Genomic DNA, 18,198 nt, shown 5'->3' on the forward strand with positions numbered 1-18,198 from the left:
GGAAACATGGAGTCATGTATCTGGGTTGCAAAGATATGGGGACCAGCGTCAAAGTTCTTGGGCATAACTTCTTTCTGGGCCCCTGACTATCTTCACAGAACCATTTCTTAAAATACGATGGCCTTCAGTTTCCTCTTCCGTAAAAATAGAATATTAATTTCTGTTTCATCTACCTTGTACAGTTATGAGAAGACTCAAAGTGTATAATGTACAGGTAGGAAATTTTCATATTTTAAGGCGTCCGTTGTTATCAGTCAACATTATTATTTTCCCCAGTTTGGGCAATAAAGGTTTGATCATGAGAAAATTACTCACACAAGCATCATTTTCCTCTTCACACAATTAAAGTAAGGAGTTGAACGATATGATCTTATCTACTTTTAAAATTCTATGGTTTCATTGTTAGTTCAGTGAAAAAAGCTATTGCCTCCCTTGATTGATCAGAATTTCATTTCCTAAGTCTTTGAGGGTTTTCAATAAAGAAAAAAAAATCTATGTTAATTATCAGTAGTTTAAAAAGCTAGTAAGATTACCTGATGTATTTCCGGCTTTGATTCAACTTCTTGGAAAGATATTTCAAAGCTTTTTGACTTGGAAAAGAGGAATAAGAAATAGTGGCAGGGTATTCTGTTTCTTCACAAGAAACAGGGCAGCTAGAGTTATGTGTGCCCACTGTACATAACTCCTTAAGTTCAATGTGGTCTGAAATGAAAATCAGGACAGGGAATTCAGAGAAGAGAAATATTTCATCACGGGTAGGATAGTTTTATAAAGTTTATCATTTCACTTTCAATGTTAAATAAAAGTGGTTACCAACAACAAATGGTGTTTATATGTTACTCTGAATGTAGCAGAGGAGATACAATATAAGGCCTGGAAGTTTTTATCTTTGAATTCATTGAGTCACTGGATTGGGATCTTTATTGGATTTAAGAAGTTATTTTCAGGAAGTATCTGGGTCTATTTCTGTAAAATATCAGCTATTTGGACAGAAGAAAGATGGAAGGTGTGTGATTTCATGTCACTTTGAGAGGGACAGTCAAACAATCCTGCAAACCAATGTCTCAGGTTTACACTAAACATCTTCAGATTTCTCTCAACATACAGTGGTATGAAATGTGCTCCTGGGAATTTGCAGTCTCTTATTTCTGTTGGCCCAGTCACTTCCAAATCAACCCCTGAGGTTCTCTGTTCAATGTTCTCTCTTGGCTCCTTCAGAGCAACCAGGCTATCCATGCAAATGCATACTGGAAAAAAGTCTCTGCAGCAGGCAGTGTTTGTCTCCAGCTTCCCTTTGGACCACCTCCCAGTGCCCATTCTCACTGCTCCTCACCCATGCTAGATACTCAGGTTCTTGTTTTTCCTTTGGTTTTGATACTGAAACCCTTTGTTCTCATGAAGCAGTTGTTTACCAAGACCTCCTGGTTACCGACAAACTTTGGGTTTGTTTTTCAGACTCTAACTTTGACTTCTCTGGGAGATAACTTTTGCATGCATCTGCTAGTTCTTTAGCACTGCTGGTAAAGATCACCACTCTTCCTCTACACTCATATGCACTCACACACTCCCATATACACATAAGCTCACACACACACACACAGTTACATACATATACTCTCATGTACATAATACTCTCTCACACACACAAACACACACACTCTTCTGACCCCCTTATCCCACAACAGTCCCTGCTGAACTGCATCCATGGTTTTTTTCTCCAAGCTCTCCCTCCAGCCTCCAACAGGGATAAGGAATCAGAAGAAATGTGGCAACATCATTTCAAGTCTATCGGTTAGTAATATGACTTTTGCATGTTCAGTCTGTGATCTACATAAAAAAAAGCTTCCTTCTACCTATGGCCATACCTTGAAATATTTTATAACCATTGAAAAGAACCTTTTCAATCTATTCCTGCTATCCTGGAGATATTTCCACAATGGGTTAGAAAAGCAAGTTGTACAGAAGAGTATATACTGGGATTCTGTTTTAATAAAACAACCAATGACTTCAAGTGATAAATATGGAGATGTGTATGTGGAGAAAGTGATGCTAGGATATACTAAAGTGTTAGCGATTGTTCCAGGTTAAGGTAAAAGGTGTGAAAGCAAAAAAAAAAAAAAAAGAGTGGGCTCTTTAATAACAACTTGTCCCCAATAAATATGGCATGTACAGTTATAATTACATTTATGAAAAAATTTTATATGCCATGTACATACAATGAAACGAATGAATGAAAGATTACTCCCAAACAGTGAGAGGAATTCTCAGTAATAAAACTTCCACTTATTTTTACATGATTTCCTTTCTATTCTGTAGTATTTCAACTATTCACAATAAACATGTTTTATTTGTGGAACAATAAAAAAAACTAGGATATTTTGATTATAAAAAAGAACAAAACTTGAAAATTCAGATGTGTCTTAGTATCAGAGGGTTTTGTTTGTTTGTGTGTACTGCCTGTGTTTGTTAGCTACTATTTAAGAACACTTACAAAAAGATCTTCTCGTATATACTGTATTCTGTTTAATTTCTGGGCTATCCATAGTTCGACTTAATGTCTTGTATTACTTTGAGCAATTTTAATATAAATCCTGAAAATAAAAGTAAATTAAGCACTTACCAAGTACAGGAGAAACACAGTTGAGGTACTTTTGTAGGTCACATTCTATCCCATTTCCTTAAAAATAATAAGTGTAACATATAGAGACTTTACATTTTGTAAAATAAGTGATCTAATGACAAAAATACCTTTCTTACCTACATCTGTCCATCCATTCATCCACCCACCCATTCATCTATATGAGCATTACAATATATCTTTCTAGATATGCTGTGGGAGGGGGATGTAAAAGACCTGAATAAAAATATCTGACATTTATATAGACTGTATTCTGTGCCAGGCACTATTTGAACCACTTACATACCCCTTTCATTCTTACAGCAACCCTATAAGATGGAATTATTATCCTCTCCTCCATTTGACAGCAGAGTAGAGAGGCTAGGTCACTTGTTCAAGATCACCTAGGGGAGAAATTGTGGAGCTGGCATGAGCGGCCTGGTTGAGATCTGGCTCTTATTCACCCTGCTCGATTGCTTCCTTGAATGTTTGCTTCTCACCCATGGTTCGGGAAAAGTTGCAAATTGTATGAAAAGGAGGCCCCGGAAGGTAAGTTTACAGTCACAAAGAAAACAACTTTGCAACAGTGAAATCTTCAGGCTTGGTAAGACATATATCCATGATCTAATTTTTCTTTCAAAATTAAGAAAAACTTGGTGTGCTGTTTTAGACATTTGAGACCATCAAATTTTAGCCTTTGGGAGTAAGTATTGGGGCCCCACCCTGATAACACAATTTTCTTTTCCAGAAATCTCTGCTATGATTTTATAATGTAAAACTTGTCAGTCGAAGTTGTACTTGGCAAGTGGATAATTTTCCAGTGTAGAATTTCATAAGCGTGGAAAACAATTTAGTGACACGTTGATTTGCTATGTTTCAAATTAAGTAAACATAAACATAAAATTCAAAGAAATTTAGGACTGAACTTCTGGTGACTTTGTCATTAGTTGTCATTTTAGGCTGCAAAGAGAAGGAACAGGCTTAAGAATATAATAATTTTCTGTGAATGGGTTAGCAGCGTCTGTAATTACATTTAATAATACTTAATATTCCATTTGTATTTCAATACTCTATTCCTCCCAAACCTTTCGTAATCCTGTAAGAAACACTTAACTGTCTAGTTAAGTAAGGGGGCATTTAGTCTTTACTTACCAGGAAGAAGAAAAGGCACACATCCACATCGCTTTTTTATTTGCTGGGCTTTGCATTCCTTCAAGCAACCGGAAGTGCTGTAGTTGCGGAAATTCTGCAGCTTGATGTTAGGATTGCATTCTCCCCAAGGGTATTCTTGATGAACTGTCTTAAGATAAGATAAATACTTGGTTCAGGAGATTTATTTATATCAATTTTTCATCAAGAAGCTGATACACATTTTTATTTTACTCTCAGAGCTCTTTGATTTCCAAAACCAAAATTGGTTACATTTGTCTATTTTGCCTACTCTATTGACCTGAAATTCCCTGAAGCTAAGTATAATAGTGATCCTTAAACATATATTCCAAATGTGAATGAATAAAGTCAGACACACTGAGTATTCTAAAAATCAACTCATATAAGGAAAAAATGATCACTTACATAAATGTTATATTAGTGTAGTAATCAGCTCACCTACAAAACAGCAACCAAAATCACATTTTAAAAAGATCCTTTAACAAGCAACTATTATGTGCCCGGCAACATGGTGTTGCAGAACTTTCTCCTTAGTTCAGCTAAAACCGAGCTCTTGTCACATGACCAGGAAAGATGAGGCTCGCGGACACATAGAAGGGTAAGGAAATGGAATTTATTGAGTAAAAAGGAAAAAAAAAAAAATGACTCTCAGCTAAGTGAGAGAGAGTCTTGCTGGTAGGTTCCCCACCTCACAGATTGAATCTCAGGCCACCACACAGATACAGGAGAGGCCAGGCTCCTCCCCACTGCAAACAGTGTAAACTTTGCAAGGCTCCACCCCTTCTTCCCAATGTGCAGGAGGGCATTTTTCAGAAAGAATCAGGTGGGAAAGGGCACACTTCATCTGAGACAAGCAGTCTAGTTTTTCAGCCTTCAGGCTGTTTTAGACTTGAAGGTGGAGTTTCACCAGGGGCTGTTGGCTGTCTCTTGTGTCTATCAATGGTAAGTGCTTTCTTTGTAGTACTTCACTTAAACTTCCTTACTATGAAAGGAAAATATTACCCCTGTCCCATTTGTGCAGAGAGGAGATGCAAATTCAGGAAGCTAATTAAAGAAAGTTACTAAGCAAGTAAGTGGCTGGCAAACAGAAACCTACCAGACCAGCCTGACTCCAAGGTTCCTGCTTTCCCCACTAATTTTCTCCTTCCCAGATAGTCTCATTGAAGAATCATGACTCAGCAACTTAGGTACCTTTTTATACTTAATGACCCTTTCCATTTCTAATGAAAGGTAAAGTTACTTTGGATTTGATAGGCTTCCCAGCTTTCACTTATATAGTTTCTGTTTCCACTAATCATGTACCTTCAGATAAAGGAAAAGAATCTGAAATGAAATTTTGGAATTTCTAATGGTGTTTTACGGGCATGGGAGAAAGGAATTTCTAGTGAAAAGCATTACTTATGTGTTTGATGCATTCACTACCGCACCTAATTTCCTCAGACTCGACTTCTCTGCAGTATTTACCTTCACTTGGCGGATGGTTACCCTGGCGTGCATTCCCACAGGTGACAACAAGCCTAATCCATCAAACTGTGGCACCGTCTTTGGTGAATGTATAGCAAAGATGATCCCAGCATCAACGAAACCAAGGGCTGGGTTATCAGTGAATGCCTCCTGAAACAAAAATATGTTTTTGCCCAAATTGCAAATTGACTATATCAGTTCTATACAAGTTTAGGATTTCGTTTTATCATCTCATGATAGCATTTGACTAATCCTAAATATTTTATGTTATATTTCAATCTCTTTTTGCCTAAAGTGTGTGAAAATTAAACATCTAAGATATACTTTAGTGGTTGAATCTGTGAAAGGAAAATATCTTGGGTCCCTTCAAGCCGGGGTCTACTCAGGGCAGTCCTGAAATAATTGAGGCTTGTCTCATTATTTTTCTTGATTGACGTCTGGTAACCACAAAAGGATCCTGAGTGAAGGCGACCTGGCCTGCAGCAGCTAGCCTATCGGTGCTTGGTACCAGCTTGGGCACCTTATAGCCCAAACTAATAGGATGATTGCTGAAGTCCAGGAGTTCTTTCCTCCAGGGATCCCTGATCAACCACTGTTTTTCATTTGGGGGTCTGAGGCTCATTTGCTGTTCAAAAAAAAAAATTCCTTTTGTTGTGGAAGTTTCCACTCGCTTCCATCAAGGAAGGTGAACCTGCCTGCTTCTGCATTGGCAGAGAGCAGTTTTCAGCTTGGTCCCCATCACTAGGTGAGAAAACTGGTTTGGGATTCTTTCTTACAAATTCTTTTTAAAGAACTAAAGTTAGCATTAACAACCAGCTGGTATTAATTTCTGCTTAAACTTAGAGCGCTCAGAAATCATATAATTTGTGTGATCGTTGTTAGTTTTGCTTAACTGTTTTGTTGTTTGTTTCTGTCTTGTTGGGTTCGTGTGTGTGTTTTGGCTCTTTCTCTCATTGGATTTGACCAACTCAGAATCCTCTAGCTCATAAGTATGGAATTTTACACTCCAAAGAAATAGAGCACCTTGCTCCCCTAAGCTTTTTGGGGCATTCTGAGGTGACTGAGAATCACATGGGGGTGTCTGGGAGGAATGCTCCCTAAAATGTGTAGTGGCTCTAAATAAGTATCCCCCTTAGAAGAATATACTTAAGGTTTAATCTCAGCTGGCAGGTGCTTAGTAGGAGCCGACCCCTCTTGCATCTTGAGCCCCTGACACACTGTGCCAGGGAGCTGCAACACAAGAGGACCAATCTGGTTTAGGGAGTAACAGCCCTGAAAAGCTAGGTCTGTTAGCAGCACATTTTGGTCAAACACACGTCCAAACTTGGTTAAATCCAAAGGGGAACTCTAAATTATGGGGAACAAGGCCTCTGAAGTGGGAAGAAAATAGCAATCAAAAGGGAAAAAAAAAGGAAAGATTTTTGATTTTGACTACTAAAGGGGCTTTATTTACATAACAAAACCACCTTTTTATCAGCCAGATCAAACTGAAAGAGCAATGGCTGTACTTGTGAAATAGCAGCATTTTGTCCTAGCTGAAATATGGTAATGAGATCTAAAAAGAATTTTTTTAAAGGAGCTCAATGGTTCAAAGTCAACTTAATTAAAAGGTTAACATCCAAGACGTGTGTGTGTGTGTGTGTGCGCGCATGGGTACATGTTTGTATTTAAAAGGCCTTCAGGTTTTTGGGTTTTTTTGTTTTTCTCTCCTAAGACTTTGTCTTTTTTTTTGAGCAAAAGTTTTTTTTGTTTTTTTTTTTTTTTTTTTTTTTCCTTCAGTTGACTGAATTCTGTTTTCATCTGACCTTTTGACTAAAATAGTTATTGCAACAGAGGCTACTCTTGGGTTTTTAAGGAAGAGTGTAATTTAGACACTCAGAAATGTCTTTGTTAAAAAAAAAATAAGTGCACTGTAAAAGCATCACATGGTCTAACCTCAAAATAATTTTACTTTTTTTTGGAGACCCAGGATTCAATGTGAGCTCTGCTCAGAGCTTAGAGATCCAGTTAAAATATAGGTAGTCCCTATCTAAATAAAACTGGTCTCCTTATATAATACTGTGGTAGAGTCCTATAATTTTAGGTTAGATTTGGCTCAAAGAAAATTAAAAGTATCTCCCTCTAGCACCAACAGACTTTTTCTCTCTGTACCCTATGATATAAAGTTTTCTATTTTATTTTCACCTGAGTTGTTTCATTTAATAAGCAAATTTAAGGCTATTTAGCTAACAACTGCCTAGGGTTGCAGAACAGGTTATCAAGAATCTGAAAGTCTAAGATAGGAAAAAAGATAATAAAAGGGTCTTTATGAATCTATAAAATGTACCTTTATTGGCATACCTAACATGTCTATGTATTTATATGTCATGTACACAGTGTTTCACTACAGAAAATATATAAAAGAGCTCTAATTAATTGGCTTAAAGAAAAATAAAGTGTTTAAATCAAATATTTTATCAGGAAAAAAGAAAAGACTAGTCAAATTCTTTTTCAAGTTTATGTAACTTAAGTAAAATCTTTAATAAAAAAAAAAACCTAGCTTTAAAATTACTGGTAAAGTAATATCAGAAATGTCTTAAAAATTGCCAGCATACTTTTTTTGTTTATATTTATTAATCAGGCAATTTCAACTTATCCCTGCCAAACACTATAAAATGTCAAAATTTGGCAGAGAGGTTACAAAACTATAAACCTAGCCCCAAACAGAATGATTGTTGCTTATGCAGTTTTTAATAAATAAGATATTGATATTGGTTTAATGAAAATAGCTGCAGCTTAAATTTTCTAAGATTACCATAACTTCCAATCTTGTGACTTTAGGCAGCCTATTCCACAGGCAGGAAGGAGGTTTGTTTTGGAAAGGACTGCTATTGTCTTTGTTTCAAAGCTAAACAATAAATTAAGCAAGATGGAGTCAGTTAGGTCATATCCTTTTTACTGCCTCAGTTACATTTTCGCAATGGCAGTTTCATAACTTTACATCATGACTATTGCAGTTTTCATAAATAATCTAGGTGAACAATTAAAATAGGTAAGGGATAAATACTTGTATAAAAGTTATCATAATTTAGAATATAAAGTTATGTTAATTTAATAATAGATATTTCATTATGTGGGTATTTTCCAATAAATATATATTAGAGAAAAACAGTCTTGCTAAAAAAAAGTGTGTCCTTTTTAAATAAAGATAAACAAATCTTGTCTAATTCAAAGCTTATCTAAAGGTTATGTATAACACAATTTAAAAAGAACAAGGAAACAAAAAAGGATGTAAAGAAAGTTATAAAAATAAAGAGGTTTTTTTGTGGTAAGACAGCTTAAAGAGAAATAATATGGTAAATTTCGTCCTAAAATAAAATGACTGGTTGTTTAAGAAAGGAGAGGTGTTCAGGACAAGCCAGAAAGTCCAAGCATGTCATTAATAGTCAGTGGAAGTCACAATAAAGATTTAATTTTTAAAAACCAAAAACTTTAATATGATCAAGTTGTCACATTATTATTAAGTTTTGGTTTGCTTAGGAAAAACACTGAGAGAAATTTTTTTTAAATAAAGTCATTATATCCATGGATCTTCCTGTATGTGCTTTTAGAGTCCTTGTGACGTTAAATTACAGGGCTTTGACTCCAGGGTCTAAAAAGGACACCAAGTCCTACTAAATCGTAAACACTAACAGCAATTAAAGCCTCATCTTCAGGCCCCACAGCAGACTCCAATCAAAATAAAATGCATTCCTGGCCAGCACAGGAACTCACACCTGTAATCCTAGTACCTTGGGAGGCTGAGCAGGTGGTTCACCTGAAGTCAGGAGTTCCAGACCAGCCTGACCAACATGGTGAAGTCCCATCTCTACTAAAAATACAAAAAATTAGCTGGGCATGGTGGCACATGCCTGTAGTCCCAGCTACTTGGGAGGCTGAGGCATGAGAATCACTTGAACCCATTCAGCAGAAGCTGCAGTGAGCCAAGATCATGTCACTGCACTCCAGCACTCCAGTTTGGGTGACAGAGTGAAACTCTGTCTCAATAAAAAATAAATAAATAAATAAATAAAATGCATTTTTGAGACATAGGGCCAGAAATTAAAGCCATTCAACTCCTCAAGGCCATGTGACTATTGAGGAAGAGGTGGGCATGTGAGATTGCAAGTGACATTAAGAGACAAAATAAGTTCAGTTTCTCTATAAATTAATCATGAACATCAAAGGCACAATGATTCAAGACCAGCATATGGACTCCTGTGTCAGATTAACAAGGTTTTCTTGAAGCATTAACTAACTCCTTAATAGAGATCACAAAGGTTATAAAAGGCTTATGGAAGTTATATTTTATGATCAAGATTAAATTTTATAGATTGTTTACAAAATTTTGAAAAACAAATTTAATTGGCTTCATGCTGTTTTTATTAAGGCTTCTTATTTGGAAAATATTTTTCTTTTTTTAAAAAAATTATTGAGTTATCACTTTGGTTAAATGAATGATTTTGCAATGACCTGTAATCCTATTTCATAATATCAAGCATTTTAAACTTTTGATATTTGATGATCTTTCTAAAATCAAATAATAAATTATGTCTTTTTCTGACCTAATTAATCCTTTAAGATATTAGTTTCCCTAAAGTCCAAAAATGACATAATTTGGCTTACTTGGTATAAAAATTATACAGGAAGCATTGTCAAATATGAAATTGTGTTTAGTTTTCATTGGGCTGTATATAAATGTTATTGGTATGTGTTCCAGAATTAATGGAAAGGCCTGTAATTCTGATATGACTTAGTGTACATTATCAATAATAATCATAATCATTATGTTAAAACGATTGTGTACCATCAAGGTAACAAATTGCCTTGTCAATTGTGTCTTTGACTATGTCTGCTCTAGAAACTTTTTTCATACAAGGACAATTGTTCTCATGTATTGGTCCTTGTTAGAAGGTGTTTTTATAATCAGCTATAAAACTCTAACAGGTGTCCTTAAATGCAGGTTTCTGATAACTTTGGAGATTGTAACATCAGAAAAGAGGAAAAACTTTCAGGACTCATGGAGAACTAAAATATTCAAGAGTATTAAGCAGAAAAAGAATTAACTGCATGGACTCAAATAATCTTTTTGACTTTTTACTTAAAATGTTTGCTGATCTTTTGTTTTGTTTTTCAGAGTCTTAAAACTTTTATTTTGAGCTACTGACAGCTTTTAACAATTTAGTATACTCCTATGAACAAAATGTGGAGCTTACTCAATTCTCTCTGCCTGATTTCTTCAGAATTTGGAAACTATTTGTGAGTATTCTTAACTTGTGGTGATACAGTTATTTGCATAAGTGCAATAAGAATCTGTTTTCATTTGTAACAGGACACAATTGGAGAAACTGGTTATTTTACCAAGGCTTTTACTGGAATGGTGTGCTTTCCTTTAAGGACTCAAACTTGGCTTATGAAACCAATAATGTCCTTGGAAAAACTGACCTCATATTTTGTGTACAGAGTCTCTGTAAAGGGTTTCTGACCTGTGGTAAGTAAAGAATGTCACTTTCTGACAGGCCCAGAAGCTCCAGGTTTACCTTGGAACCTCAAGTGGAGAGGAAATTCACCCAACTCATAGATACTTGATGGCACAAATCCATGGCTGGACTCGGCTTTTAAAATGTCTTATCTGAGATTCCTTCTATGGAACAAAGTTCCACCAAAGGCAATTTAAAAGCCTATGTAAAAAATAACTATTCTTGCTGCACTGTATACAAATAATTTGGCAAAATAAAATAAACTAGTCCTAATATGATTTGTCTTTAGCAAAAATGTGAAATTTTATGTCCTAATTAATCCTTTAATTAGGATTGGAGAAGAGAGAAAAATTATGTTTCCAAAACTATAGTACACCTGTTGTTAGATTCTAGTCTTGCCCAGTGTTTTTCAGTTTTTATTGTTTTCTACAGTTTGGACCAAATTCTGATTTTTCTTGGCTACAAGCCTTCAAAATAGTGTTTTCAATTTTTTCTTTTTTTTCCCCATTTTTCCGAATTTGGAGTCCCTGAAAACTAAGCTGTGCTTTCTTAAAGTCCTGCAAACTGAAGCCTGTCAACTTAAACTTTAGAAGAAAGTAACAGTAACCTATTTGCATACATAGCCACTTTTCATACCTATCTACTGATGTACAGACTTCAAAGTAATGTGGACGATATGAATTTTTCCAGGATTATTCTTTTGTTTGTTGTTGTTTTTCTCCCTTCCTCCCCCTATTTTCTCTTCATAGAACATGAGACTTTGCAATCTTCTAAAAATAAACTTTTGGGACTTACCCATCTAGTAATAAAACATCCTAACCATGAGAAAATCAGATGAAAACTGAGACCAGAGACTCATGTTCTCCTAAAATGCTTTCTCCTAAAGACTTTTTTTAAAGGGAGTGGGGGAATGGGAAAGGAGATTATCTCGGGCCCCTTAAAACTGGGAGCTGCCTCCCATTCTATTCAAAGTTATTCCTTTGCTCACTGAGACAGATGCTTATTCTGCTTGCCTCCTTTGGAAAAGCCAATCAGAAATTCAAAAAAAATGCAACCATTTGTCTCTCACCTACTTATGATCTTGAAGCCTCTTCCCTGCTTCGAGTTGTCCCCACCTTTCTGGATGGAACCAATGTACATCTTAGGTATAATTGATGTCTCATGTCTTCCTAAAATGTATACAATCAAGCTGTGCCTTCACTACCTTGGACTACCTCAGGACTTCCTGAGGCTATGTCACTGGTGCCTGTTCTTAGCTTTGGCAAATAAACCTCCTAAAATGGTTGAGACTTGTCTCATCGTTTTTCTCGATTGGCAATCATTGCTCAAGACCTCTATAGGTTTCCATGGATCACATTTCATCTTAGATAGGTGCAGGTAAGTATTTACAATTACTGTTAATGACCTTGTTTCCTCTGGCCTTAGCTTCACCTAGTTGCCTTTTAGTTGCTTCCTTCTTAGCTGCTTTCTTTGACTCATTTGCTTAGAAAATCATTTGGCCCTCTTCATTTTGCAATTAAAATCCCTGCCTTTATGTAAAATTCAAATTCATTTTCCCATAAGAGTGAAGATTTACACTATTTCTTTAACACTAATGATCTTTTTAATACATCTTAGGTCAGATGAAGAAATTTAAGACTAAACTTCTGGTGACTTTGTCATTAGTTGTAATTTTAGGCTATAAGGAGAAGGAACAGGCTTAAGAGTATAAAGAATATAGTCTATGAATGAGTCAACTGCATATGTAATTACATATAATAAACATACTAAATATTCTATTTGTAATTCAAAACTCTATTTCTCCTGCACCTTTTGTAACCCTCTAAGAAACACTTAACTATCTAGTCTGGAGAAATATCTCAATGTTATTTACTTATGGAACATTGCATTGAATTTGTAGATTTTCATTGCATTCTAAAAATATTTGGAAAATTCTAGTTTGTAAAAATTGATAATATAATGTTCAAACTGACCTTATGGCTAATATTTGAATGACTCAAAAGTATTCATCAAATACATTACAAGTATAGGTAGGTACATGCATTAAGGTTTGCAGTGTTATGTTTGGATGTAAACAAAAATATTTTGAATGGGATACAAAAGGAGTTATGAAGAGAATATTACTGGAAATTCTTTAAAAGTAGCCAATGGCATGATTCACTTGGATTGGGAGGTGAATGCAGGAACACCAAGTTTGTTTTTCATCTTGGTCATTAATTGTATAATTTTTGGATACTTAATCTATCAGCATTTTAGAATCCTCTTTTATAAAACCATAATAATGAAGTACAATGCCTTTAAATGTATAATACTAGAAGTGGTTATGTAAGACAAAAGGTCAGAATTAACTAATCTTGGGTGGGAGCTATACCCCAAAACCTTGAAGAAAACACCACTGCATTTCTTAGGTGTTTGAACATCTGCCTCCCAGGGCTAAACACTTAGAACTTATTAGGTCAATTACAACTTTCCAAAAGCTGGGCTTGTACAAAATCTATTCACATAATATTCCTTATATAACAAGGATGTTTTCCATCACTTTTCCAGATGTACATTCTATAGTTTGTTAAATGTGTATGTAGAGTTTCTTTCTAAAACATGTTGTCATATTTACAATAACATATTTCTAAAATTATTGTTAAATGCAAAGAGTTCTCTTAAAATAGCTACATACATTGCAACTTAGAATCTCTGGGTTTCATTATTTTGTGGCATGTACATTCCCTGGAGTCAATAATTTAAGTCAATAAAAATCTCCCGTTTACGCCTCAAAATTTTGCCTGTTTAATTTCTAAGCCAATAGTTGTATAAAATCCATAGGAGTCTAGATTAAATTAACAAAAACTGAAATAATATCCAATGTGTGGGAGCTCTGATATGGACCAATAGTCTGATCAAATTTTTGGAACCCCCACCCATTCTTGTTTGTCTTGAACCTGGAGAAAATTCAGTACCTGATTCACACTGAAGAGCAAGCTCAAGCCTCTTCCAGAGACACTCACTTTTCTCTTTGCTTGGATAGTTTCACCATGATTAAAAGTAAAACAATTTCCATATTCAGTGAAGACATGTCCAAAATCCTCCAATATGTAAATGAACCAAAAAAAATCATCAATTTGATATTTTTGTCACTTCTGAAGTTTGCTATAACTTTTTTTTAAAAAAGCACAAATATCTAACAAGACTGCAGAAGTATCAGAGAGAATAGTCTGATTTATATGTGTTTTCAATGATAGTTTTTTTTGGCAATATACATTTATCAACTTGCATGTGATTATTTAAAGGACACATTTTTATATAAAATTAAGCATGTGTTTAAAACATTTTTAAAAATTACTTTTTTTATATTTTCCTGAAGATGTATGGAAATGTGTTTTTACCTGTGGAGCACTACTACAGCATCCTTTCTTGGAGGAGCTACGCCTTCTGTAACCTATATGGTCACAGTGTGGCAGTCAATCCATGACCCTGCTCCTTTGGCCCTCTTTTTCCAGCCACTACAGAGTTGTGCATGGGACACAAGCTGGGCCAAGCTTAAACCTCACCTTCTTGCCTCAGTGATTGGTTCAAGAATTGATATGTGGGCCGGGCGCGGTGGCTCAAGCCTGTAATCCCAGCACTTTGGGAGGCCGAGACGGGCGGATCACGAGGTCAGGAGATCAAGACCATCCTGGCTAACACGGTGAAACCCCGTCTCTACTAAAAAAAAATACAAAAATCTAGCTGGGCGAGGTCGCCGGCACCTGTAGTCCCAGCTACTCGGGAGGCTGAGGCAGGAGAATGGCGTAAACGTGGGAGGAGGAGCTTGCAGTGAGCTGAGATCGGCCACTGCACTCCAGCCTGGGCGACAGAGCAAGACTCCGTCTCAAAAAAAAAAAAAAAGAATTTATATGTGTCCCAAGTAGAGCTAATCAGAGTGTGTGGTGAGATTAAGTGGATACTGGAGTGCTAAACTCTGATAATGAAAGTCTAGGGGCAGTCAGCAGCCATTTTGGTGAGATGGGGAGAACTCATACAGAAAGAAGCCAATCAGAATTATGAGAAGGAAACAAAGGCAGAATCTTAAAGATAGTCTTGGAGACCATTGGTTCAGCATTTTTCTGAAGCCAGACCTACTGTTGGAGTTCCCGCTTAGTTAAGCCAACTCATTACTTTTAGTCTTCAATCTACTAGAATAGAAATGGGTTTCTGTAATATGCAACTGAAAAATTTCTCTAACACGAAATTTCTTGGTGGTGAGTTAAACATGTTGGTGAATAAAAACAGCATAAGAGAGCTTACTTTCCAAGTTAAGAGTTTAGGTCAGAAACTCATCTCTGTGAAATGTCTCTCAGGCATTTTTTTCTGCTTACTGTGTGCTAAGGTGGCCTACCAAAAACATAAGAAATTGGATCCAAGAACCAAGAATTTGTATTTACTTAGACTCCCCTAACAACACAGGCTACGGAATACTGATACAGGAAATACGGCATCAAATTGCCTGTGTAGTTGTTTATTAATAGATTGTAGATATATCTAGTACTTTATCTTAAATGTAGATTAACTTTATAAACAATAACAGGATTTTGTATTTGTTATGTATTTGTTTTCTATTTGTTATGAGTGTATATTATATAATATACAATATATAATAGTTATTGTTATATATAATATATAATAATAATGCATAAATTTTTCATAGTTAAACTCTGGGATCCTCTTATTTTCTATAGTCTCTAATGCAATACCATAAGCATATAAGCAGAGTGATGGATATTTGGTGATTATAAAAATACTATGTTGGAATAGGTTGTTTGTTGATGAACGGAAAAAATTAAAATATCCTCTTGTGTTAAATTGTTTTTCTTTTGGAAGGACTATACTACAAGAAAGACAATCAAGTTTTCTCTTTTCTATCTTTCCTTATCTAACTGCTTGAAAGAGGAAATTTGTCTCATGTGTATTCCATACCCCCGATATCATAAGGATGAGCTAATGAAATAGAATCTGTAAGGAAATTTGGATTGATTCACCATGGGAGTAAATGCCGTGGAAGCTCAATGTGAAACAGTGCAGTAAAGGAACTTATCACTTTGATTATATTTAAAGAATAGAAAATCGTTACCTTTGGGCTACATGGCTTTCCAAAAAAATCACAGTCCAACAAGGTGCTATTGTCGAGATAAAAACCTTTGTTCCTGATAAATTCTGCAATGCTGAAGTTTTGGTGACTTGCAGCAAAATCAGTAGCCTCTGCAGAACCAGTGGAATTGGCAGTAATTTCTCGAAGATGGAGGACTTTGGATACAATGTGCCATAAGAAAAAAATAACACCAAATTTGGCTACAGCATCTGTTTGGAACCTATTAGCAAGAATGAAGGCCATAGTTAGAATAATGAAAATGTATAATTATCTAGAAGAGAGATACCAACATCTGGATTCTATTAGCTTCTTCTTACCTCCTACACTCTCCCTTATTTGCAAAACATTTAAGCAAAATTTGATTCCTAAGAAGTCTTTGACCCATTGTGCAATTAATCTTTTATTTGCACATGTAGTTTCGTTTGCCTAGAATATACCCCAGACCTTGATCTGGATTACACCTAATGGATCTTCAAGATTCAATTTAAAGGAAGAGGTGGGAATGTATAGTTGTTAAAAATGCGTTTAGGAGCCAGATTTCCTGTGTGTGGCCTTGTCCTGTGTCAGCTTAGCTAAATTAGAACTGCATTTCCCAGCATTCCCATCCTTGTATATATACGAATTTCACTGTCGTGCAGGAGTTGTGGTAGCTCACCCACACTGCAATCCATCTGCTGACTCAACTTGCTGGTGTTGGGCAGCAGTCGGGACCACAGCTCCTCCAGCTCCTTTGTGACCTCTTCCTTCAGCTTCTTCAAATACTGGATTAGGTAAGAGTGCAACCTGGTAAAGATGACAGCTATCCTGCAGGTCATTCACACCATCAAGATTGGAGGTAGTGAAAAAGAGACCTACATTTTGAGCTTGTATTTGTTTCCCCAACTTCATATCCATTTTCCCTTCCTGCTGGCCCTGCTTACTTCAGCCCCAGCGCTAGTTACAGGCGAAAGACTGTACAAAGACTGCTTAACCAGCTCCTGCAACGAAGTGGGACTTAATCCCTAGAAGAAAGCCCTTTATTCTGTCATTCATGGTGATCCTGTTTCTCCAGTTAGGTTCTAATTGTTACAGTCTTTTAATGGTATGACTTAGCTAATTTTTTTCATTTCCCTGTGACTTAAGTTTACTCTCTTGTAAAATCTGTATATATTAATATAACCTACCTCAAAGTGTTGTTTTAATGATTACATTAATTGTTCTTAAAATTTTTAGATAGCTGCCTGGAATATAGTGAGTGTTAGGTATGCACTTATTAAATAAATGATTCATTCTGGCCACCAAAGCAGAAGTAATCTATTTAACTTAACAACTGTATCACTTTCCAATTCTCTTATCTTGTGGGGCAATTTTGTTTTGCATTCCATATGGTTCTTTATTTGCATGCCTTCCATTCCTTTACAAACATGATCAGGACTTGCATATTTTGGATATTATAAATTTTGAAACTGAACAAATGTTCTCTCTTTAAATTGACTGCTAAAAGCATAGAACGGAATGTATATTCCACTCTTGGTAAGTATATGGGGTATGTGGTTTGTATGTTATACCTGACCCTCTTTTGTATCCCAGATTTTATTTCTATTTTCCTTTATATTATATATCTTATTTAATATATAAAAATATATATATGTGTGTATATAAGTACATATAAAGAGAGAAGAAAATAAAAATATTTACTCTAAAATATATTTTTTGACGTATTTTGAAATGGCTGCTACAGGGTCAGCTAACGGAAGTGACCTTGCAAAGCTGTCTTTTATGTGGAAAGTTTACATCTGTAGAAAACGTCCATTAATGCAGCCAGGCCTCCTCTTGCTAGGCATTTGCTAGGTATAGGAGATATTGAGATTCTGACACCTTTAAAAGTCTAAAAAGAAACATTTGCCATCTTGTCTCTCTGAAGAAGTCATCATCTATATAACAAGGTCACCTTTGCTAGGCAAGCCTCTTCCTTTCTCCCTACTATAACCTGTATAACCTGTCTTGCTGTTAAAACCTGCTTTCAGTAATGTTCTGAGCCCACATCCTTTCTGTAATGTCATGATGATAAATAAGCCTCTGTATCTGGTTGGGATGTTGGGCTTTATTCTGAAGGCTCATGTGTATACACATTAAATATCATTGTAAGCCTTTTCTTCTGTTAATCAATCTGCCTCATGGCACTGATTTTTCAGCATATCTTTAGGGGGCCAACATCCATGACCCCCACAATATATACATATAATCTTTCTTTCAAATTCAGGCTATATTGAATCCTTTCTCAGTCAAGGTAGGGCATACACAAAACACAAAAATGGAGAAACAACCTCAAGCCAACATTACATACT

General features: G+C 35.7%; 1 protein-coding gene across 1 annotated transcript in view; it reads right to left on the bottom strand.

Annotated features, from left to right (window-relative positions):
• The window catches only part of ASIC5 (acid sensing ion channel subunit family member 5), a 34,772-nt gene that overhangs the window by 6,730 nt on the left and 9,844 nt on the right, over positions 1 to 18,198 (bottom strand). Inside the window, exons 3-8 of the mRNA XM_033215575.1 lie at positions 15,854 to 16,091; positions 13,704 to 13,829; positions 5,252 to 5,401; positions 3,770 to 3,917; positions 2,621 to 2,677; positions 534 to 702 (exon numbers count right to left, since the gene is read on the bottom strand). Of these exons, the coding sequence (XP_033071466.1) occupies positions 534 to 702; positions 2,621 to 2,677; positions 3,770 to 3,917; positions 5,252 to 5,401; positions 13,704 to 13,829; positions 15,854 to 16,091 (888 nt within the window). The remainder of the gene's footprint in view (positions 1 to 533; positions 703 to 2,620; positions 2,678 to 3,769; positions 3,918 to 5,251; positions 5,402 to 13,703; positions 13,830 to 15,853; positions 16,092 to 18,198) is intronic.

Source organism: Trachypithecus francoisi, unplaced genomic scaffold, assembly GCF_009764315.1.
Source record: "Trachypithecus francoisi isolate TF-2019V2 unplaced genomic scaffold, Tfra_2.0 Lachesis_group1, whole genome shotgun sequence".
Lineage (NCBI taxonomy): Eukaryota > Metazoa > Chordata > Mammalia > Primates > Cercopithecidae > Trachypithecus > Trachypithecus francoisi.